The sequence below is a fragment of the Ictidomys tridecemlineatus genome, chromosome 12, assembly GCF_052094955.1.
Source record: "Ictidomys tridecemlineatus isolate mIctTri1 chromosome 12, mIctTri1.hap1, whole genome shotgun sequence".
Taxonomy (NCBI): Eukaryota; Metazoa; Chordata; class Mammalia; order Rodentia; family Sciuridae; genus Ictidomys; species Ictidomys tridecemlineatus.
Genome location: NC_135488.1, coordinates 32,137,358 through 32,161,916, shown reverse-complemented (window position 1 = coordinate 32,161,916; position 24,559 = coordinate 32,137,358). Strand labels below are relative to the sequence as shown.

Sequence of the window (24,559 nt, the reverse complement as noted above, 5' to 3'; positions counted from 1 at the left end):
AGAAAGGAAAGAGGGACCGTATTGTCCACAGGACTGTGAGGCACACAGCTCCTGAGTCTGACCATCCATAGAAGACTTGTTGTCTTCTGACCTGAAGAACTTCTCCACTGGAGGCTTCCAAACAAGAGGGGCTTATGGTTGCTTGACTTGACATTGAGATTATTCAACTTCTAAGGAGTCATCGGCTTTCAGAGGGATACAGTGAGAAGTTTATGGATGAAATGATACAACTGAGGTTTGTCCCACAGTAATACATAAGGGACAATGGAGGGTGGGGATGAAGCAAGATGTCCACGTTTTGCAACTGTGGAAGCTGGGGATGGAGCTGGTCCATCATAATATGCTCCCCAATGCTGTGTGATTTAAGGTTATCAAATATTAAAAATTGGATGAATAAGCAATTAAATAAAAAGTCACTGCTTTCTACAGTAAAATTTATTTATTGTTGCTTGGTGGGTGCCCATGATATCATACAGGAGCTCTGTGTGTCCTAAAAATGTAATAGGGAAAGCTACTGAAACAAAGTGTAAATGAAGAATGCTGTTACTTATGAGAGTTTAATCAAACCATGCTCTATGGAAAATATCAAGATGGTCTTATTCAGAATGTACATTTAAGTTAGTCTTTCATCAAACGAGATGGTGAGAAAACAGAACTACATGCATGTTTTAAAATTTTTTTATATGGATTTCTAAATAGGCTGGGGTGGGGGAGAACAGAATGAAGTCTTAGACAAAGTAAGATATAGAAATATAGATATAGATACAGATATAGACACATGCGTAATAAGAATTGTAATGCATTCCTGGGTTCATATGCCCTAAGCTGGGAGGACTGGTCCAGGGGGTTCATTATACTACCCATTCTACTTTATTATATCTGCTTTCAATGTTCCATAGACTGTTTTTAAAAAATAAAACATATACTGCACATCCAAAATGTGGACATTTTATATTAAGAGATTGTTTAATGGTTTTATGAAATGTGATATGATGTTATTTCCCTTTGCCTCCTGAGTCTGCATTTTCTAATACGTTACTTTGGTCCATTTCTTCCCTCTTCCCCCCTCAGTTTTGTCTGTTATATGGAACCAAGCTGGTGTTTCAGGAGCGGGCCTGGTATTTAGAACAGAAATACCTGACTCCCAGGGCCAGCAGCAGGATCAGGAATCAGGTAAGTTTTCCATCGTGCAGAAGAAACCCTTTGTGCATCTGCCTGGCTCTTTGCTTTCTTAGGAAACAGTCCTGCCAATCTTTGATCATATCCCCTCATGGATTTAGAGACCTCTGGGATGTCACATGCACACTTTCACTGCCTGCCACGATCACACTAGGCTTTGGGGTTGGAGCGACAAGGGAATGACTCACCACACATGAACTTTCTGACATGAAAAACAGAAAAGGGAACTGTGTTTTTCTTACCTTGGTGTTAAGAAAAAAAAAAAAAGCATTAATTATTTTTATTTTTCTACTTCTTCCCCAAACCTATTAACTGATTCTTCATATTTAGAAGAAAGTTCGATGGTATTTTTATGTCAGTGGTACAACAGAATTCAGTTTGACAGCTGGCAAACACCTGAAAAGGAAGGTGCAGCCAGAGACGCACTGCCAAGTGCTCCTCTAATGACAGAGTACCAGTGTGAGGGGTGGTGCGGTCACCCAGGACCATTGTGTTTGGTCTGTTTGGTTCTTGAGATGGAGAAGGGTTTGTTTAACATACACAGATGCTCCCTTGTTTGGGGCATGAATACTTACGATTGTTATGTCCTATTGATGTATTATTCCCTTAAGCAGTATGAAATGGCCTTCTTTGTCCCTTCTGATTAACTTTGGCTTGAAGTCCACTTTATCTTCTCTGAGGATAGAGACCCCTGCTTGCTTACATGGTCCATGTGTCTTCTCCCACCCTTTCACCTTCAGTCCATGGATGTCTTTGTCTATGAGGTGAGTCTCTTGGAGACAGGATATTATTGGGTCTTGTTTTTTAGTCCAATCTGCCTGTCTATGTCTTTTGATTGATGAATTTAGGCCATTAACACTCAAGGTTATTATTGAGATATGATTTATATTTTTAGTCATTCTGGTTTATATTTCTAGTTTTTAATTTGAATTAGTTTCTCCTTTGATTGACTATTCCTTTAGTGTAATTCCTTCCTTTGCTGGTTTTCACTTTTTTTTTCTCATCTTGGTGGAATATCTTGTTGAGAATATTCTGGTGCAGGCTTTCTAGTTGTGATTTTTTTTTACTTATTTATTTATATATGACAGTGGAATGCATTATAATTCTTATTACACATGTAGAACACAATTTTTCATTTCTCTGGTTGTCTATAAAGTATATTCACACCAATTCATGTCTTTATACATGTACTTTGGATAATAATAATCATCCTATTCCACCATCAATTATAACCCCATGCCTCCTCCCTTCCCCTCCAACCCCTCTAGTTGTGAATTCTTTTAACTTTTGTTTATCGTGGAAGGTTTTTATTTCTTCTTCAAAACTGAAGCTTAATTTTGCTGGATATAGAATTCTTGGTTGGCAGCCATTTTCTTCCAGAGCTTGGTATATATTATTCCAGGACCTCCTATTTACAATAGCTAAACTATGGAACCAACCTAGGTACCCTTCAACAGATGAATGGGTAAAGAGATTGTGCCATGTATATGCATTGAAATATTACTCAGCCTTAAAGAAGGATAAAATTATGGCATTTGCTGGTAAATGAATGGAACTGGAGACTATCATGCTAAGCAAAATAATCCAATCCCAAAGAAACAAAGGCCAAATGTTTTCTCTGATATGTGGATGCTAATTCACAATAACCGGGTCGGGGTGGCTACAGAAGAATAGAGGTACTTTGGATTAGACAGAGGGGAGTGAAGGGAGAGGAGGGGCATGGGGTAGGAATTAGAGTAGAATGAATCAGACATTATTACCCTATGTGTGCACATGATTACACAACCTGTGTAACTTTACATCATGTACAATCAGAAGAATGAGCATTTATACTCCATTCATGTATGATGTGTCAAAATGCATTCACTGTCATATATAACTAATTAGAACAAATTTAAAAATAAATAAATTTTTAAAAGAAAAAGAGTACCAGACAGCATAGCCATTAGTAAAGTGCGTCTCAGTACCTCCCAGCCCTGCCTCTGCGGGCACCCTGCTGACACAGCTGGAAGGCAGCTGGCATGCAAGGCTGCCCAGTCGGCCTGTAGGCACAAAACCAACTTCAAAAACCCAAGTGCCCCCACAGGGGAGTGAGGGTTTTCCAGTGAACTTGGCCACAAGAATCAGTCCAGAGTGCAGAGCACAGATGTCCCCGGAGTGAATGTCACCCTGTGCTAGATCTTGAAGGTAAAGTGGGGGAGGTGACTCAGTGCCATTGACCACCCCCCCCCCCCGGACAAGGCTGATGAGGTCTCCAGTGATAGAAAAATCTGGACATGTTTACGCAAGGCAAACTATAGTGGACCTGAAGAACCTCAAAAAAAATCTTTTCCTTTTGAGGAAAACTTCAATTATGGAGAATAGCACATGTAAAGCTATTTCAGTCATGTGTTACCAAGTTACCAAGGACCCCCAACTCTTCTGGCTTAAAACGATCACCACACATTATTTCTCACATTCTGCAAGCTGGACAGGGCTCAGCTGGATAGTTCTTCTGTTCTGCATGGAATCTGTCACAGCCAAGTGTCCAATATGGCTTCCTGCTCTTAGTGCTGCACCCCAGCTGGGGCCGCAGGAAGAGATGTGGGCTGCTGAGCAATTGTCCCCTTCCATGTGGCCTTGCTTGAGCTTCCTCCCTGTACCATGGCCTCAGGGTGGGCCAGTGTTTTCATGATGGCTGGATTCCCAGAGGGTGCAAGATGCGTCATGGTTTCCACACTCGTTATTCCCTGGCTCCTCGAAGCAGCTCAGGAGACAGGGCGTAGGAGCAAGTTTCTCCAGAATAGCTTTATCTGGGGGGATGGGGATGGGTTGCTCAAGCCCATAGAATGCTTTAAAGTCCTCTTTGTCAGATTTCAGACTGGACAACTTTGGGCACTCTTCCCTTATCTGGGCTTTTCTATTGTCCCCAAAGGAAAGAGAGTACTAGTAAGATGGCTCAAATCCTTCCTTTCTGACATCCACCACACCCTGTGGAAGGAATCTCAAGAAAGCTTTAGCAACTTTTCTAAAATGCCTGGGAAGCTTGGAAATTTGAAGATGCTCAATAAGAGTGATTAAAGAGACAGAGTGACTGGTGTTCCTGAGTGTGGTCTACGTGTTTTTCCCTGGCATTTCTTCACATTCACGGAGTCTTTCCTTGGTTGCCTTTAACATGCTAATCAACCCATCCCCCCAATTTTGAACTCTAGTCACTGGAAATTTTATTTTTAAAATTCTGGTTTTTTGTTTTGTTTTGTTTTTTTAAATCACCATGCCACTTTTTTCGTTTCCTATTTTCAAAAACTATTCTATATTTTCTTTTTTACTTTATATACTGAAATATAGTTGTTTTTTTAATCTGTAGCAAATAATTTCAATATCTTAAGTCTTTATAGGCTTATTTTTTTTAATCTGTTGCTTCTGCTATGTGTCTGGTATTTTTCTTTTACTGTGTGCTAGTCATTTTTTCTGAAAAATGATTTGTGATATGTCTATGAGGCCAAATTAAAGTTACTTCCCTTGCAAGGCCTCTGAAGGCACTCCCAGATTGAGATCCACTTAACCCAAATTCAGGACTTGAAGTTCTTCAGACTCACATACTTACAATAAGGTAATAAGTTATATCCACCCAAGGACTATAGTTCTTTGGCTTCCCAGCCAATAATGTTGAGGGGCTTCTCTTCAATTTCTTACTCAGGACTGGCTCTGTACTTTTACTGTCATTGTCCCCTGTCCCCTACCCCTCTCATCAGGCTCTCAAAGTGAATGTTTAGAATGCTAGAAATGGCAAAGGCCTTCAGGTGAACTCCAGTTTTCTCATTTCTTTTTCTTTTTCTTTTTTCTTTTTTTCTTTTCTTTTTTTTTTTTTTTTTTTAGTGGGGAGTACCAAGGATTGAACTCAGGGGCACTCAGCCACTGAGCCACATCCCCAGCCCTATTTTATATTTTATTAGAGACAGGTCTCACTGAGTTGCTTAGTGCCTCCCTAAATTGCTGAGACTGCCTTTGAACTCAGGATCCTCCTGTCTCTGCCTCTCAAGCCACTGGGATTATAGGCCTGCACCATCGCACCCAGCCCAGTTTTCTCATTTCTTTAGGTACCCATTTTCTCTTAAAATTTTTAATTTGTTCTTTTGAGATAAGCATGACAGTAGAGTGTATTTTGGCATATTATACATACATGGAGTCTAAGTTAGTCTAGTTAGGACCCCATTCTTGTGGTTATATATGATATGGAGTTTCACTGGTTTCAATTTTGACTTTATTGTTTTGTCAGATTATTAATGCTTTGAAGATATTTCTCATATATTTTTCTAAATATTTTGGTTATTTTCAAGAGAAAAGTTGACCCCAAACAAAACAAAAACAACAACAACAGAAAATCCCTTTGATGTTATTCCACACAATCCCACAACAACCCATGCATGACTTTCATTGCTCTTACATATAGATGAAGAACCTGGGGTCAGGGGCAAAGTCACTTGCCCAAAGCAGCACAGCTAGGTAAAACCCACATCGTTCTGACTCCAAATATTTTTCATTTAATTTACATGGATAATAATCAACATTAGTCGCAAAAACAAGAATGCTTTCTGCCCAGTTGATATGACTTGATTCTACAGTGTCCCCAAAGGCTCCTGTGTCAAAGGCTTCATACCCAATGCAGCAATCTTCAGGGGTGGTGCTTTGGCAAGGTGATGATATCATCGATCCAATAGGTGGCAGAAGGGACTACTGGGAGGAAGTGGAAATTGTAGGTGGTGGGGTGTGGTTGGAGGAAGTAGGTCACTGGGGGGTGTCCTGGAAGGTTGATTCTTGTCCCCGTCATTTCTCTCTCTCTTCCCTTCTCCTTCCTGGCTGCCAGGAGCTGAGCAGCTTTCCTCCTCCATACCCTTCCACCCTGATGTCCTGCCTAAACTCAGACCCAAAGCAGTGGAGCAGGCCAACATGGACTGAAACCTCTGAAGCCAAAACCAATCTTTCTTCCGCAAGGAGTGTTTACTCAGGTATTTGTCACTGCAACAAAAAGCCAACCAGCATAGCAGTTCTTGGTTTCTAAGATGATTTGCTAATATAAGGAACCAGGGTTCTTGGAAAATGACTAATTCTAAGGCTGAGGAAGTGAATATAGAGGGTTGTCTCCAGCCAGAAAATAAGAAAGTACTAGAACAAAAACAAAACCCCAAACCTGTGACAATGGAGTACATTCAAGAGATGTAAGAAGAAGCCAACTGAGAGAAGCTAGAACAATCTGATAATTAAATAAACCATGTAGCATAAGGTCTGAACTCAAAGTATCAAGTAATTAAACACAAGTCCACAATGATACAGAAAAAAAATTAAGTAAACAAGTGAAAAAAATTGGAGGGGAAAGACAAGTACTCCTTACAGAAGAATTCCAAATGATCCGTGTGGGTACTTCTGCCTGCAGGAAATGAGACTTGCCTCCTGCCTCCTTGAGTGTGGGTTGAACCTGATGGGTTGCTTGTATTTTAAAGAAGAGAGCATGGGAATAGGGAAATGGTTACTTTCTGGAGGGGAAACCCTGCAGATCCTACCTCAACCAAATGAGCAAGGTTGGTGTCACCAGTTGTAGGAAACGTTCACAGCTTGGGCCCCCCGATGTCACATGGTGAGAAGGGCACTTCCCTCTTCCCCATGCCTATAACCAAGTCCAGTCACCATCAGATCACAGCAGACAGCGCCAGACTGGCAGATGGTCCACACAGTACCTGACCAGCACCCGCAAAACCAGCAATGCGTGAAAGACTCTGAAACCATCGTGGATCAGAAGGGACCAAGGAGGGTTTTTACTGTCATCGTCTCCTATCTCCTCCTCAACCACCATCAGGCTGTCAATTAAATGAGTGTTAAGAATGCTAGACATGGCAAAGGCCTTCAGGAAAAATTCAGTTTTCTCATTTGAGAAAATGAGACTGACTGCAACATGGTACCCTGGACAGACTCCTAGCAAAGGAAATTGGTTTTGGCAGAAAAATTGGTGAACTCTGAGAAAGTCTATAGATTACTTATTAGAAATGCACCAAGCAGGGCATGGTTCACACGCCTGGAATCCAGCAGCTCAGGAGGCTGAGGCAGGAAGATCACGAGTTCAAAGCCAGCTTCAGCAACTTAATGAGGCCCTTAGCAACGTAGTAAGATTCTGTCTCAAAATTTAAAATTTTTTAAAGAGGGGGAACTGGGGATGTGGCTCAGTGGTTGAGCACTCCTGGGTTCAATCCCTTGTATAAAACAAAACAAAAACAAAACAAAAAAAGAAACAAACAAGTTAAATGACTGTCCGCATCCCAGGCGAGCCTAACACCTGAACTCCTACTCTTGGCCTCATCCGTTTTTCATCCTCTTGTTACCTGGAGCCCTACAGAGCACTGACTCTCCTGAGGAGTTCAGATGTTTTTCCGAAGGCCCACCTGGTGTCCCAAAGAAGGCAAAATCCATCCACAAGTTCGGAAAGTAGCACAGTGCCCTGTTGTCCAGCTGAGGCCCAGAAGTCAAGGGGTTGGAGTTGGATTTGTTTTATTGAAGCCCTGCCCCCAGCCTCCACATACCTGCCTTTCTTCTGTCTGCAACATCAGTGTTCACAGCGCAGGTCCACGCTCACCCTGGGGTGCAGCACCCTTCCATGGGATCAGCTCTTACTGCCCTTCAGCTTCTGGGAATCCAAGGTCAACTCACTTCTTAATTTGTGAGCCTCAAAGCTGAGGCTTCCCGGGTGGGTTTTGGACTCCAGCGTCCCCAGCTGCTCCCATGTCCCCAGAGCTGAGGAGTAGGAGGAACTACTTGCCACGGTGCCCTCATCCCAGGTTCATAGTGGTCCAGGGGCGGAGCCTGGGTGTGTCACAATACCACTCCCAAGTACTAGGTACCCAAGTCTTGTCCATTCTGCGTTTTTTCAGGGGTATGAATAGAATAATTGTGTTCTATGTTCTTGGAAAGTTCAAGGTCCCCACATTATTCAGTTTCAGTCATCATTGACCTAGACATTTATATTCATTTTGCTTCAGATAATTATCAGCCTTATAGACTAATATTCAGCTGAAACTCATGTTCAGGAAGAAAATAACCCAACAGTTCACAGTGGCTCATCTCCACTAAAACCAACTTGATTTTGCTTGGAGGGAAGAAATCTCAGTCTTTTAAATTGGTATATTTTAATGCAAATGAATCATTGGAGTCTCCATGTTATACCTTCCTTTAAAGTCTACTTGGGCACGGCTGCCCTGCCCTGTCCATGCCCATCAGCCCTGGAATGTGGCTCTCAATGACAAATGGAGAAGAAGCAAGTACATGTGGCCATGTGGTCAGCTCACACCAAGAAACAGATGCAGGAGGAAGCTTTTCAGTCTATGAGTATTAAAGGAACCACAGCCTGGTTGTGGGTTGCAAATCAAAAGAGGACCCTACTCAGTGTGGTGGAAAGAACACCTAGATAAATGTTGAATCAGGTTCTGTTTCTTGTCTTGAACTCAACAATGGCGCTGTATGTGGACTGCAGGTGTGGGAGGCCTTCTGGGGAAGGCAGGAGGGTGCAAGGAGGATGGGCACAGCTGGGAGCAGACCCACTCCTGCCCCTGGGGGCCATGGGAAATGGCCTACAAGAGCAGTAAATCCATCCATGAAAAGACAAAATACATGCCAATCGTGCCTGTGCCCTGGGAAATCTCCACTCCCCTCCATATTTGCTTACGTTGTGCCAACAACTCTGACCTCTTCATCTGAATGTTGTTGCCTTCCTGTCCTATTTGAATCATGACCTGTCACTGCCTCGACACAGCATCCTTGTTGGCGCTCACCGGAGTCTTTCTCCCTTGCCCCTTACATTTTCATTTTGATGTGCCCCTTGATGTGCAAGGTGAAGCCCTATTCACCAGCACAAGCTCACATCCTGTTTGGCACCCTTGCTGGGTAGGTGGGTACAGGTGTGAGACCCAGAAGCCTTGGTCTGACCCACTGAGAGAGACCACTCGTCTTCTCCTGCGTGGGCAAGCTGCTGAGGATCCCAGCGGCAGCAGGAGCTGGGAAGAGTCTGCTGACAGCCTGCAACCTGGGCTGCTCGGCTGCGTCTGCTCAAATCTAAAATGACCACTGGGAATTGAGTTTTGGTTTTAGTTCTGTCCATCTAATGGCTGGTCATTGAGTAGGAAATGGGTCCTTTGGGTAGTTCTTTGTAGATGTGGCCATTGGCTATTGTTTTCTTAGGACACGTAGCTTAAAGTAAGAATGTGCCAAGGTGTGCAGGTAACAGCCCCCAAACCAGAATGCTGCTGGGCTCCCTTAGTTTATAAGACGGATTATGCTCATTTATTACATTTATATACATTATTTATTATTGTTCACTTATGTTACAGCATGATGCTTATTCACTCAAATTATTCATTTGAACCAAACATAGAACATAAATGCAGACATTATTTAGTGGCAACATATTTACAGTGGAAGACACATTACAGGGGGAAAAAAATGTAGGGAAGAGTTCTATACTGGAAAGACAGTGCTGGAGTATCAGTCTCCTTAAACCTGAGCTTCGCAGATTGTATTCCACATCTGGACCCGGGTTTGGAAAGGTGCGTGCGCCTCCCTCCTACAGTCGCACTGCGGCTGTCTTCCACGCTGTGCTGAACATCTCTTTTTAACAATTCCCAGCCTTCATTTCCCTTTCCTCAAACCACCTGGATGGAGGCAGCTTCGCAGATGTTGGGATGTCAGAATCCAAGCAGCACCGACTGAGGTTTCAGGCAGAGCGTGTTGAAAACGTTCACAGGGGCGGGAGAGGGGGACGGGTTTCTCTGTCCCTCAGCCTCCCTACTGCCCAAGGCTTTTGCTTTTCTTTGTAAGGAATTAGTGAAAAGTGAAGCCCGTCTGATGTGGCTGCCCACAGGCAGCCCTCCCTGGCTGTGTCCTCCAGGCCGAGCGGGGACTTCCGCTGCCGGGGTGGGAAGGACAGCTCCTGTGGCGGCCAAGGTCAGGGAGCCAGGGTGGGACTGGAAAGGTCACCCTGGAAATAGAACTGGCTACATTTAAAAATCCTTTTTGATTTGAAACCACCACCTGAACTGGCTTTAATTTGCTGTCGCTTCTGTAGGATGGCTGGTGCACCTCTAGGGGACAGCAGGCACTGATGGGAATTTGTGTCTTCTCTTCCCCAAACAAAAACCTTAAAACAGAGCTGGGGAATGAGCGTGCTAAGCCAGCGGGGCCCCTCTTCTCTCCACCTCCCCTTGACTCCGGACCCCTGTGTGCCCCTCGGTGACATAAAATGCTTAGTTGAACTGATAATGCAGGCCATGCCCCTAGGTTAAGGGGGAAAAAGTGAGATTTGGTTTCTTCAGTTTGGCCAGTAAAAGGGGCAGCGAGGTTACCCCACCCCTGCAATTTCCGCATGGCAGCCACCTGGGGAGCCCTCCTGTCCCACAGTAGAGCTTTGTGTCTCTGAAGTGAAGAGGGGTTGTTAGAGTCTGTAAACAAGTCAGGATGGCGCCTGGTATTTTGCCAGGGGGAGTGGTTTGTGAGGTGGCGCCAGTGAGCCATTAAGTGTGGAGATTTCTTATTGGTTGACTGCTGTATCTAGTTTATGTTAATTAGATAAGCTGTGTGGAATGTATAAATACCTCTGTTGTCCTACAATAAAGGGCTCCCACTCCTGCTGTATCAATCTACACAAGTTGCTCGTCACCCCCTATGTATTTTGCTGCAGCCGGACTGCGGCAAGGGGTCCATTTCCTTCACTCAAGGGTGGCTTGTGGCCCTCATGGAGAGGGCTGAACTCACTCTCCTGTGGCATCAGCTCAAACTCCTGGGGGAGATGCTGAGGCAATGTCTCTGGGCTGAGGCCTGTGACCCAAGTGTCACAGTTAGAACTTCTCACAGTGAAATTTGTACCTAAGAGGAGCTTTGTTACATGACAGGGACCTTCAGGACACAGAATTCAGCTGAGTCCAGCCAGTCACGGTGAAGGTCGGTGAAGGTCGGGGTGGATTAGACCAGGATCCCATGAATTTAAATAAGTCACTGACCTTGAAACAGAAATGATCCCCAGCCTAGGCGTTTTGGAATAAGTTCATATTCTAGCTTGAAATTAATATATTTTATAAAATAAAATGTGTTTGTAGTTGCTTTTCACTCTTCTGTTTTTCACTTTGTTCTGGATTTGGGCGATGGGACACTTCTGTGTCTCCTTCCTCTGGGGGCCTCCAAGTACTTAGTGCTTAGTGATGACACCAAGACAACATGGAAAGGTGACCCCATTTTAAGGCACAGAAAAGACACAGGACTTACTTTTCTGAACCCACATCTGTGGGAAACAGAAGGCCTTTTGCATTATGCTGGTCACCCACGTCAGAGTCCAGCTTGAACCCCCAGGCATGGGTTCTGGCGGCCTACTTGGCCACTGCTGAGCCGGTGTGGGTGACTTGTCCAGCACAACCATGTGGCTTCTCACAGGGTCTTTGGGGAGGCAGGTGTTCTATTTGTTTCTTAATCTGCATGATGGATGGGCGTGTTCATTTTGTGATAATTTAGGAAGCCCCTGTACTTACGTGTCTGCCTGAACATTATGCTTCAACTAAAAAGCATGAAAAGGAAAAGGAAACAGTCATTTGGTGGCTATAGGAATCCCTTTTGTTTAAACTAACTTAAAATTTATTCTGTGATTAATTTGTGGCTTTTATTTTTTAAATGAACTTTTTATTTTGAGAGAATCACAGATTCACATGCAGTTTAAGGAGAATACAGAGAGGTTTTCAGGTCTCTTTGCCTGATTTCCCTTCTTGGTTACATCATGGGAAACTATAGAACAATATCACACCCTGGACTTTGATACAGTGACATTGACACAGTCAGGGTACACCGTTTCTGCATCACCCAGGCTCTCTCTCTCTGTGGCTCCTTTATAGCCACACCGTCTTCCCATTTCTCTCCCTCTTCAATTCCAGGCCACATGCACTAACCTCTTCTCCACTTCTATAATTTTGTCATTTAAAAAATGTTGTATACCTGGGCGCGGTGGTGCACACCCATAACCCCGGTGACCAGGAAGGCTGAGGCAGGGGATTGCAAGTTGGAAGCCAGCCTCAAAATAGAACAATAAATAAAGAGCTGGGGGTGCAGCTTGGTGATAGAGTATACTGGGTTCGATTCCCAGTACTGCATCAACGACAACAATAATAGTAATATGGTATAAATGGAATCACATAATATGCAAAATTTGGAACTGGCTTTTCCATTCAGCATAATTTTCTGGGGGTTCATTTATATGGTTGGGTGCAAAAGTGGTCTGTTTATTTGTACTGCTAAGCAGTATTCCATGGTATAGATCTGTCTGGCTTCTCCTTACCCTTTCCCTCTTGCAAATGCTCAATTTTCTGGGCCACTGGTGTGTCATTGTCCCCAGGAACTGGCTTATTGACTTCAAGTGCATCAGGTATTAAAACATAGTGTCTTATCAGCATTCACTGGTGAAAGAAAACAACAACAACAACAAAGAGTCAACGCTTACTTTTCTTCTTGCATTAATAGTTTGTGCTGAGAAAAATCACGTCTTCTCCTGCTAATGACCATATAGGGTGTTCACAGACTGATAGTTTGATGTATAGATTTTCAGGAAAATTTCTGTATCCATTTTTTTGGACATTTCTGTTGGTAAACACTTATGATTAATGGATCGTATAGAGATATTTGTTGAACTAAGAAGCTGCCATAAGCACTTTTGCAAGTGCGGTTGTCCCATTTTATACCTCCACTAGCAACAGGTGAGGGAGTCCCGGCTCCACAGCCTCTCCACTGTCGCCAGCCCTCTAGCGCCAGTGATTCTCCAGGGGTGCAGCCTGTCTCACTGAGTGTGGATTTTCATTTCTCGGATCTCTAATGCTGTTGGGCATCCTTTCAAGTGATTGCTGGTCGTATGTCTCTTTTTGTAAAGTTTCTGGTTAAATATTCTGCCTATTTATGACCCCTACCCCCATGTGTGTGTGTGTGTGTGTGTGTGTGTGTGTGTGTGTGAGAGAGAGAGAGAAAGAGAGAGAGAGAGAGAGAGAGAATGCTAAGTTGTAAGAGTGTGCTATATATACATCCTGGATATGCTACTCATATTTTTCCCAGTCTGTGGCCTGCCTATTAATTTTTCTAACAATGTCTTTTGACAAGCAGATGTGTTTAAGTACGATGTATGAAGTTGTCAATGTATGAACTTTGTTAGCACCCTTGTGCCTTTTTGAAGAAATCTCTGCCTGATTTGGGGTTGTGAAGGTAGTCTGCTTTATTCTCTCTTAGAAGCTTTTTTACATTTCTTACTTCTACATTTAGTCTACTTTGAATCTCAAATTTATTTCTGAGTATAGTCTAAGGTAAGGGTTGAAGTTGAATTTTCATGTTATCCAAGGGTTTAAGCACGGTTTGTTGAAAGGCTTTCCTTCCTCTGTTGAAATGTCTGACCTCTTTCTGGAGAATCAGGTGGTCATCATCTGTTTGGGGGGCTTTCTATCAATTCCATTGATTTGTCTATTATTTTGCTAATTGTGCCATGATTGATGTAGTAGTTGAACTTATACCAGATAATACAAGTCCCCGAGATAGTCAAAAGCATTCTGAAAAGGAATAAACTATCTTGTGTTCTGTGTGTTGGAACTAGCTTAGGCCTTTCCTGGGGAAAAGGAGGTGTTTATAATTTTGATTGTGTTTGCACTGAATCCATTCTCAGCTGTCTTGCTTTGTGGTAATGAGGATTCAGCTGTCATTCTTACCATTTTTCCCAAGCATTAGATTGACTTTTCTCTCACTAATATTGTAATTTTCATAATCTTGGTTTTAAGAAATTTTATTATTACATGCATAAGTGCGGTATTCACTAAACTTCTTAATATGTGGAAGATATTTTATCATATCAAAATGAGAGGGACTGCGGTTGTAGCTGAGTGGCAGAATGCTTGCCCAGCATGTAGGAAGCACTGGGTTTGATTCTTAGCACCACATAAAAATTAATTAATTAATTAATTAAAGCTGTAAAAATAAATAATATTTTTAAAAAATCAGAAACATTCAACCATTACATATCTAAGTAGTGTGGACCTCATTCTCTCTGACATCTAGGGTTATAAGAGCTCACGTGTGTCTAGTATAAGGCACAGGGCACTGAGGTTCTGTTCATTTCAAGCCCCACTTGAAATAATTTCTGCTTCTGGGTCATTTTCAAGATTACTGACCTTTGGTCTTCAGCGTTCATTCTGCTCTTAAACCCACAAGTGAATTTTTAATCTCAAATATTTCATTTTTCAGTTCTAGAATTTTCCTTCCATTCCTTTTCTGTAGTTACATTTCTCTTATAAAATATTCCATTGTAATACATGATACCCACTTTTCCTTGTAAATTCTTGAACACATTTATAATAGTTATTTAAAAATCCTCATTAGCTAATTTCAATAACTGATCATCTCGTAGTCTGCTTTTACCGATTGTGCTTTCTCTTTGGGATGTGGCACATTTTTCTGCTTCTTTGTTTTCTATTTTTGTACTCCAGACATTTCATACAACAGGTTTTAATTCTTTCCTTTATTGCTGTTTCTTTAGTGTGGCTGTTAGGCTGACCATCCAGAGTCCCCCCACCCCAGGGGCTGCTTTAATCAGTGCGTTCACTGTGCTCAGCCCATGTTGTACCCCAGCCCATGCTGCCTGGGGCCCTGTCTGCAGCTGAGCTGGACGGAGGCTGGACTGCAGTCTCAGGCACCAAGGACTCACCTCTGAGTTCAATTCCAGCACGGCCCTCAACCCAGGCACCAAGGCTGCACAGGACTGCGCAGTTTCCTCTGCTCTCCAGCCTCCGTAAGATGCTGCTTGTGCCGCAAAAATCCTGGATTAGGCATTCAAAATGTCCAGGTCAGGAGTCTGTGTTGTGCTTCAGTTCTTTCCAATTCCACTCCATCTGGCCATCAAATTCTCTCCTCTGTTCAATATGCACACACCTCTGTCTACCTGCACCCAAAATGGGCACCTACCCTCATGTTGGTAAGCTTGCATGGCTCTTTGCTTACTTATAAAGAACTCATTTCTCCCTGGAATGACTTCTGTAGTCCTTTCTTAGGTACTGTACTTTTCAGTAGCCCCAGTACCATGGCGGCAAAGTTCTCTCAACTCCTTCTGTATCCTAACTAAAAGTGGGAGCCTTCCCAAACTGTTTTTGAAATCATTTTGGTGCATGAAATAAAAACTCCAGGACACAGCCTTTTTTCATAATACCTTTGGACTCTTACTGCACAGTCATCCCTTCATATTTGTGGGCTCTTGTTTTAGTCTGTTTTTTTTTTTTCCATTGTGACCAAAAGACCTGGCAACAATTTTAAAGGATAAGAAGGTTATTTGGTGCTCGTGGTTTCAGAGGTCTCAGTCCTTAGACTTCATTGCCCTCAGCCTGAGAGGAGGCAGAACATCATGGCGAATGAGAAGAGCAGCTCAGGACATGGCAATCATAGGAAGCAGAGAGAGCTCCAATCACCAGGGATAAAATATAAACCCCAAATGCATGCCCCCCGTGACCCACTCCTCCAGCCACACCACACCCGGTACAGTCTACCCAGTTGATGCCATCAGGGGTTAATGCATTGATTAGGACAGGGCTCCCATAACCCAGTCATTTCACCTCTAAACTTTCCTGCACTGTCTCACACATGACTTCAGGGGCCACCTCACATCCAAACCATAACAATTCTGCATCCACAGATTCAACCAACCACAGTTGAAAACATTCTTTAAAAAGTTGTGTCTGTGTTGAGCATATCCAGAATTGGTTTTTCTTGTCACGATCCCCTAAATGATACGCTATAACAACTATTTACATTTATAGTGAGTAAGGTAATCCAAAGATGATTTAACGCATCGGAGAGGATGTGCGTGGATCAAATACTACCCCATCCTAGATGAGTGATTTGAGCATCGGCAGATTGTGTTATCTGCAGCAGGTTGTGGGGGTCCTATGGAATCTATCCCCTGCTGTACCAAAGCATGTCTGTATTGAGTTCTGGCAATTTGGGGGGCTTTCTGGGGAGAAGAGGGTACCAAGGATTGAACAGCCATATCCCCTGCCCTTTTGAAATTTGTTTTATTTAGAGGCAGGGTTTCACTAAGTTGCTTAGGACCTCGCTAAGTTGCTGAGGCTGGCTTTGAACTCATGATCCTCCTGCCTCAGCCTCCTGGGCTGCTGGGATTCCAGGAATCTGCCCCCATGTCCAGCTAGAAGGCAGGGCTTCTGCCTCTTGAAATGTTTGACTGAAAAATCACTCTTTTTGGGTGTGTCCTAATCAGGCTAAACTATCAGTTGACTAAAACATCCTCTTCTTTTGTAGGAAAATATCTGAAGCTAATATGGCACCTCTTTGATAACCACCTAATTGAATATTCTTTCTCACTTCATGTCACTGCCTTCACGGGTAGAAAGTGCTACCAAGAGCTGCGTTGTGGTTACTTTAATTCCATTGCCAAAACTTTCATATGGTTTCCTGTATTCTAAAGGGAAGGCAGCGTGCAGTTGTCTTCTTTCTAAACTTCTCCTCTTATGAATCAGTTCTAGTATGAATAAATGTCAGAAGTTCTTATTAAGTGGTTAAAGCTGGTGCCTCGTGTCAGTACTCTAGTCTTAGGTAATGATGATTAAGCAGACTTTGAAAAGGAAATGCCAGAGTTGTAAAGAAATTGCATTTATTACTAACTAGAGAACACAGGATAATAATAACAATAGTGCTAGGGGTGCAGCTCATGGGACAGGGCTTGCCTAGGGTGTGTGAGGCCCTGGGTCAATCTCTAGCACAGCCAAAGAAAGGAAGGAGGAAAATAGCAACAATGTTTATAAATGCTCACCCTCTGCCAGATTCTCCTCATCCTTACATCTTGGAGAGAAAGAAATCATTAGGAGTGGTAATGTCAAGGATCAGAGCTGCTTTCCTTCAGAGAAATGGGCATTTCAGTAATACTTAGTAAATAGTTGAATTGTGTACTCTTTAGTCAAAAAATAAATTGCAAGGTGGGTGTGGTGGCACATTGCCTGTACTCCCAGTGACTCTGGGGGGCTCAGGCAGGAGGATCTCAAGTTGGAGGCCAGCCTCAGCAACTTAGCAAGGCCCTAAACAAGTTAAGAAAGCCCTGTTTCAAAATAAAAAAGGGCTGGGGATGTGGCTCAGTGGTTAAGCACCCATGGATTCAGTCCCTGTTACCAAATTACTTGAATAATTCATTTAATTAAATTGCAGTAGGAAGAACATTTTGAAGGTAAAATATGTCTAAATATAGGCTAAGTGAAGGTGTGGTTTTTTTGGTTAAGAAGGCAGTTTCTCTGGTCTGTTGTATCAGACTATTCTAAATACTTTTATTAGCTAAAGAGCTAATCAACATAAGATACGATTTAAGTTGATGCCAAAGAAATATCAATTAGGAGTCCTGATTATTGTTTGAACCACAGAGTTTTGTTTCATGCTATCAAAACTTGGCTGTCAAGGAAACCAGGAAAATGTACCTGTTCCTGGGACTGGGAGGCCCAGCAAGCTACGGCCTAACCCTGCCACGAGGAGCACTCTGGCCAGTGAACTGAGAGAGACAGAATCACAGCACGGGGTGTGAGACGGTGCCACAGGAAGTGTTGATCACTGGTCAGGCAATAGGGGCTCAGGTGGCACATTAGCCACCATCGCCTACCACCAACATTTGTCTCTATAAAGGGTAGGCAGTCCTTCAGGAGAGGCGAATGGGTGGGGATAAGTCAGGCCAAAGCTTCTGTGCATTCCTGAGTTTGGAAGTCTTTGCTAGAAGTCTTTACTAGCTGCAGGCAATTTATTTGACTTGGCAGTGTTCACTGGCCAGGCCATGATTTGGCGGCCCACATGTTGTTCCTTGGAAGGGATTTGAATTGTGTTTGTGTTTTGGCTTAAGGTGGTGAGCTGGAGGACCAGAGAGGGGACAATGACCAGTGCAGAGAACTTCTCCCAGCTTCCCAAAGAACAATCTGCAGACAGAGTGTCTCTCCCTCCACAGGAAGAGAATCCAGTGTGTTCTGGACACCCGTTTGCATCATGGCAGCTGGTTCTGAAGCCAGATCATCTCTGGGCGCCATTATGGCCATGGTATTTTGGGGACATCTGAGCCAGTGTGGTTGGGCAGGCCCGTGTGCTCTCTCTGGGCATACAGAACGTCTTAGGTGGAGTATCAAGAGTTACACACTGGCTGCGACGCAGGAGGTGATCCTCAGTGCGATACCCACGGCCTCCAAGACTGGAAACAGCGAGCGCTTGGAGGAAGACGGAGCAGACAGGGTGGACAGGGCTGTAGAAAGAAGCTCCTAGGTTAAACCCACTGGCACCCTCACCAGGGTGGTGACTTGCACCAACATGCTGAATATTTTTAAGGCTTGGTTTCCTCACTTGTAAAGTGGAGGGGTCCCCAGGAGAGTTGTGAGGAGCACTGAGGGAGTCCGTGGAGGTGAAGAGCTCTTCTGGAATCTGGCCCATAGCAGATGCACATTAAATTCCAGTCAGTCAATGTAGAGCCGAGCAGAAAACCTCGGTGTGGAAAGAGACAAACGTTGACTTCATGGCACTGTTAGAGAGAGATGCACGCAGCCGAGTAGCTCCCTTCTGTACCTGTTGCCCTTCCATGCCTGGCCATCGGGGATATCGTGAGAAGCACAACCCTGGATAGCAGAGATTGATTCTTCCCGAAAGACTGGCACAATAGTCTATGGAATGCTGACTGGGACTGGAGTAGACAACACAGTCAACTCAGAAAGAATGGATGGGAAATTATATGCACCGCCCACCAACATCTAATAATCTCTTAGAAAGCAGGAGTGGGCTGCATCAAAATTCCTTTTGAAGATGAGGTACAACTGATAACTTTATAGCAGGTTTTTTTTGTTGTTGTTGTTTCCATTAGTAAGGTTGAAAGTTTCCATTTGTGTGTGCTAACCAGCAATAGTGATTAATACCAGTTCTGTGGGTTGGCAACCTGGGCAGTTCTTTGGCTAGTCTAACCTCAAATCACTCCTGGGGCTACAGTCAACTGGGTTCAGCAGTCTTGGGGTGTGCAAGATGGCCTCCGACTCCTGAGGCAGTGAGTGCTGGCTTTTGGCCAAGGTACATTGGCCCCTGTCCACTTGGCCTTTTATCCTCCAGCAGCCTAGATTGTGCTTCGGCAGAGGAAGTGGCCCCTGGGTTGCAGGGATTGCAAAGCTTCTTAGGCCTAAGTTCCGGAATTCTCTCCATATTCTATTGGCAAAGCAAGTCAAGTCCTCTCAGATACAAGAGATGGAGAAAAAGTGTCTAGCACAGTGCCCAAGCAAGACAGGGGCTGGTCCTGGTTGGGCATTCATCTCTTGAGGCATTTCAAGTTGGGGTAAGGAACTTTACCCAGATAGAGAACCAAGTGAAGGCACTCGGGTGATGGCTGGGAGTCCCTGCAAGTGTGGCCCACAGTTGGCCAGCCTCCGTGCTGTGAAGAAGACCAGGCAGTGGCAGTAGAGGGCTGAGGAGGCTGGAGAGCTCCATGGACATCCTAGCCATCCGCTCCCCCCCCCCAACCAGAACAAGGAAAGTACTGGAAGATTCAAGGAGGCAAAGGAAGAAAACACAGCAGGAAGGTGGAGCTGGGGGCCGGACTGATCTGAACACCTCCCTGCACAGATCCACTGACTGACCTGCCCTCCACCAGTCCCTGGAGGGCTCCCAAGAACTTCTGCTTCTTTAAAATAGATCTTCTCAAACTCCACTTGCTGGCTCTCCCCTGCCCACCTCAATAGTTCTCACGATCTCATCCTTTGTGGGGCAATACTCACCTTTGGGTTCTGCCCTTTGAAAAATTTTCTGCAAAAACCAATGACTTGTTTATGTGTTTTGTTGGTTGGTTTTTAAATAGCACTTCTTGATGTGTGTGTGTGTGTGTGTGTGTGTGTTTTCCCAAAAGCTGGTGAATTTTCTTTGTAAAATTTGGGATACTTTGTCCAATATAAAAGGGTCACAAATTGGCAGGTCAGGGAGACCCCTACAATAATGTGCCATTTTTGTGTTTATAATATAAAAGGATATGTTTGTTAATAAACTATACTTAATCATAGATTGTTTAGGCCTAAATAAAAATACTCCATGGTAGTAAAAAAAATACTGTAAATGCAATAATCAATACTATATTAGCGATTCAGGAGTATTTTGCATTAAGGTGACCATATTTTTAAAAAAAAGTCTATAAAATTCTGCAACAAGATTCATGATGCAGGAGACACTGTGCCTGCAGTGTGGACCCCCAAGCCCTCCAGGCCCAGCTTGGCCCCTGACACAGGTGACTCCAGTACGTACTTTATGTATGAAATGATGATGGTGATGATCCGCATCTGGCAGGCAGAGACAGAGGGCGTGAACACCTGGAACCAGTCAACCAACCACCCAAGGCCTGATCCTTACATCTGATCTTGAATGGCTTCCAGGGTCCTGTTGAAGTTCATGAAGCAAGTGAGAAGGAGGATTAATTTAGACCCTGCAGAACTTTCAATTCAGAAGGAATCTTGACAGTCAACATCTAGTCTCTCCATCCAGTTCACTGTTCTTCCCTAGGATGTCATTAGCAGAGTCACCTCTGAACACTTATGAGTAAAGGGACCCTTTTCTTTGCCAGCCATTGGGTTCCTGTTTAATTTTCTATTTTAAAAATTTTTCCTAGGCTCTACTCATTGGGGCCGGGGGGTGGGGTGCTTGCCTGGTGTGGGCGAGGCCCTGGGTTTGATCCTCAGCACCACAAAAATACATACATACATACATACATTTTTTTAAAAAAATTAACAAGTTTTTCTTATATTGAATAGAAATCTGCCTTATGTAATTTCTACATCTGACCCTTAATTCTGTATTTAGCAGTAGATAAACCAAATCTATATTCTCTTCCACAAAACCTTTCATCAAACTGAATGTCTCCCATTGGTGAACATAGGACAAAAGTTGGTGGAATTGCGTCATGCTAACCCAAAGGGATCATTATCTTGAACAGTTATGTGGCAATATGTGTCTAGTTCGGGGGCTACATACAGCATCTCATGGTTTTGAACTGTGTGGTTAGAGACACCGAGAGTTGACAGATTAGTCAGGGATTTGTCAAGAGTATTAATTACAAACTTTGAAATCTTGGTCAGGGAAAGTTCATCTCAGCGCATCTTGCAAATATGATCAAAGTCTTTTCAGTACTGATTTGATGATGTTTAACCATAAGGTTGGAGAATAAAGGTTTTCATTAGAAATTATTGATGTCATAGAGCACATTTGCAGGGAAGATGCACATTTGGACATCAACCACCCATGCTCTTCCCCACCCCACCCAGACTCCCTGTCCTCCACCCCCATTTTCTGGGCTCTCTTTTTTCTTTGAACTTCTGAAATGGCATTTTGGACAACTACAAAAAGAAACTGTGGTCTTAACAACATTAGCTGAGAGATGACTGCTACTTGCCGGGGGGGAGGGGGCGCTCATGTTAAGTGATGTTTTTTAAACCAAAGAATAAGCCAGGATACCGGGGAGTTTACTGAGATTTGGGGAATGAAAGAAATTTAGGACTGGCTGGGAACTTGAAAAATGGAGGAATACAGTACATAGTTGGTTAGGGGAAAAGGTAAGCAAGCAATCCTCTACCCTTGTTAGTTTTGGAAAAACAATCTATTGTTTTGGTAGCTTGTTTCTCCCTCTCCTTCGGGAATGAAAAAAAAAATGTTCTGGCACCTGAAGAATGGAAAATGAAATAAAAATCCACCCAGGGCAGCTTCTCCAAATAACTGGCCTGCATCTTTCCCTCCTCCCTTCTGCCAGGGATGTTTCCTCCAGGCCTCCAGTGACTGTCAAAAACGCCGAGGGTGTCCGTGGGGTTCCTTGGTGTTTGGGTAACTGCAGGTCGATTTGGGAAGGTGGACGGTGCAAACATGCCAATAACTAGCTTTGGTCCGACATCGCGCTGAGTTTCAGGAAGCCTCTCTTCGTCCAGCCGGGGTCTGGAGGCGCTAGTTTGGGAAGATTGGGGCAAGTCTGTACTGGTTCACCTGTTTGGAGGTTCTTCTTGTTCAGTTGCCTCTGCGCGCCAGATGGTGGCACCCCAGGCACTCCAGAGGTGGAGAGGAGGGAAAGGGAGGGGAAGGGTGGGGAGAGAAGGAAAGAGAAAAGAAGGAAGGAGAAGAGGACGTCAGTTCTGAGACTGCCGTTCCCCAGCTAATTCGGAGTTTGACCTGCCCCCGTCCCCAATGGAAAAACTCTACGCTTCCACCGGACTAGGTGTCAGAAAGTTAAGATTTTTCGCTAAAAAAAAAAAAAAAAGGCTTCCGAGGGTTTTCTTTCCGACCAACTGTTTGTACCCTCCTGGGTCTCTAGACTCTTAAGGGAAATTGGTGTCTATAGTCGATGAGAGCACGGGTGCTTTTGGGTGCGCGGAAAGTTGCTGGCACTAGGTCGTTGTGAGTGCGTCAACATCTGACCTGTCCCCTTTGTGTCATGTTTTGCAGTTGCTGGATTTGTGTGACTCGGTGAAGGATGATGCCCTGAGGGTGGTCTCTGCCTTCAACATTCCACACACCAGCCTCCACGCACCAATCGCCGGGATCCCCACCCCGCACGCCGCCTGGGCCTTCTACCCTGCGCGGATTCTGCCGCTGGCTGGGGAAGCAGAGCGGTCCCAGCGGCCCAGGCTGGGAGCCAAGCTGTAACCCGCGTGGACGGAAGAGTAGCGGCCAGACGGCAGCTGCCCCCAAACTCCCTTCATGGGTGTCCGAAGCTGGGGCAGAGGCCGGGCTGGCACGCGCGCGGCCGCCGCCCGCGGGGATTTGGGTGGCGGAGCAGAGGTCCAGCCGAGGCTTCGGAGGCGCGCGGTTGGCTGTAGGGCAGAGCGAGCCTAGACGGCCGCCAGGGAACTAAAACACTTGGTCCTTTTCCTGTAACCCCGCCTGGCCCGGCCGCGACCTCGTCTAGCTTTGGCGCCGAATCCTCCGAGACAATCAGAGTGGGCTCCCCCGCGAGCGCACCCCACAGACGGGTGCCGCCAAAGATCTGCTGTCAGCGGTGAGTCAGATTCCCAGTGATTTCGAAAAACTCTGGTTCTGGGTGAAAAAAAAAATCAAAACATAAAAATCAAATACCCTCAGGCGAAAGGAAACAAGAAAAAGAAAAAAAGCCCCATCCACTCCGGGCGCGGGCAAAGGTTTAGCCAGCCACTGAGGCTTTTCCAGTGAATCAGACCTTTGGGGCTCGGCGGGGAAACGCACCGGCAGGGGGAGGGGAGCTGAGCCTGGAGTTGTGCTCTGAGCAAAGTCAGAACTCGGGCTGGTCCTCCCAGGCGGGCGGTTTCCGGACCGCAAGACAACGCGCGGAAAACATTTTTTGCCACGTGAAACTGTAATCTGTTCTTTAGAAGAGCACAGACACCAAGTTTAATAAAGAACCTGGGTGCTGGGAAGGCGCCTCCGCTGCTTGATGAGGTCGGGGGAGGGGATCTGGGGAATACATCGCAATAAATTGGTTTCGGAACTTGGGAGACCACACAGGCGGCGCCTGCGGTCCGTGGATTTCTCATTTCTTAAATCCCAGTTGCACGACTTCATTCTTCTTTCTCTCAGTCCAGCTCATCTTCTCTGTCTCTCCCTCCACTTCTCATGACAGCGACAGGAACACTGCCCCTCCAGTGGCAGCGAGAGCGACGTCCAGGACGGGTAATCCAATACCCACCGGCCCTTTCCACGCCGCCCTTCTCTGGGCTCAAGCCCAGTTCCGGGAGGACCTTCCTACCCAACACCAGAAGGCCCTAAAGGCTCGCGGTCACCTGAGGCGGGGGACCTGATCCCAGCCGCCCAGCACAGTCTGGGTCGCGAGTAAAGCAGGAACCTCCGCCTCCAGGCCGGCTTCCTTGTTGCGCCCCAAGTATGGGTGTTTAGCCGGTTGCTTTCCCAGAAACCTTTGGTTTTTTACAGTTGTTCACGAGGTCACACGAGCGGGCGACACAGGGATGGTGGAGCTACTTAAGGACTGGCAACCCCGCATTCTGCTGCGAGGTTCTTTTCCGGCCGGGTCTACGTGGCCCGACACCGCCTGGAGCGCCGAGCACGCCGGGGTGTGGCGTGTTTGGGGCTCTCGGCTAGAGGAGCTGGTTCCTTTGCTCTCCCCGGGGTAGGACAAGGAGTGGCCGGCCGAGCCGCAGGCGGCTCTGGCAGCTACCGACAGCCGCGGGCGGGAATTCCTAGCCCGGGTCCGCACAGACCTCGGCCTAGGAGTCTACCTCGCTGCGTCCACGCCCTTGCCATTTCCCTCTTGTAGCGAAATCCCCGGGGCGGGACTTGGCGCGTGTCCTCCAGACCCTCTGGGAACCCGTGGCTTCCTTCACCTAGCCCAGGA

The 24,559-nt window shown here is 45.2% G+C and overlaps 1 protein-coding gene across 6 annotated transcripts in view; it reads left to right on the top strand.

The window, feature by feature from the left end:
• The window catches only part of Acoxl (acyl-CoA oxidase like), a 337,320-nt gene extending 313,693 nt beyond the window's left edge, over window positions 1-23,627 (top strand). For 4 of the 6 annotated variants that reach the window (XM_078028311.1, XM_078028313.1, XM_078028310.1 and 1 more), the window contains 2 exons: window positions 1,072-1,173; window positions 22,681-23,627. In XM_078028311.1, coding sequence (XP_077884437.1) covers window positions 1,072-1,173; window positions 22,681-22,881 — 303 coding nt within the window. In that variant the 3' untranslated portion in view covers window positions 22,882-23,627. The remainder of the gene's footprint in view (window positions 1-1,071; window positions 1,174-22,680) is intronic. The other 2 variants (XM_078028315.1, XM_078028316.1) reach the window with 1 other exon arrangement.
• The last annotated feature ends 932 nt before the right edge of the window (window positions 23,628-24,559 follow it).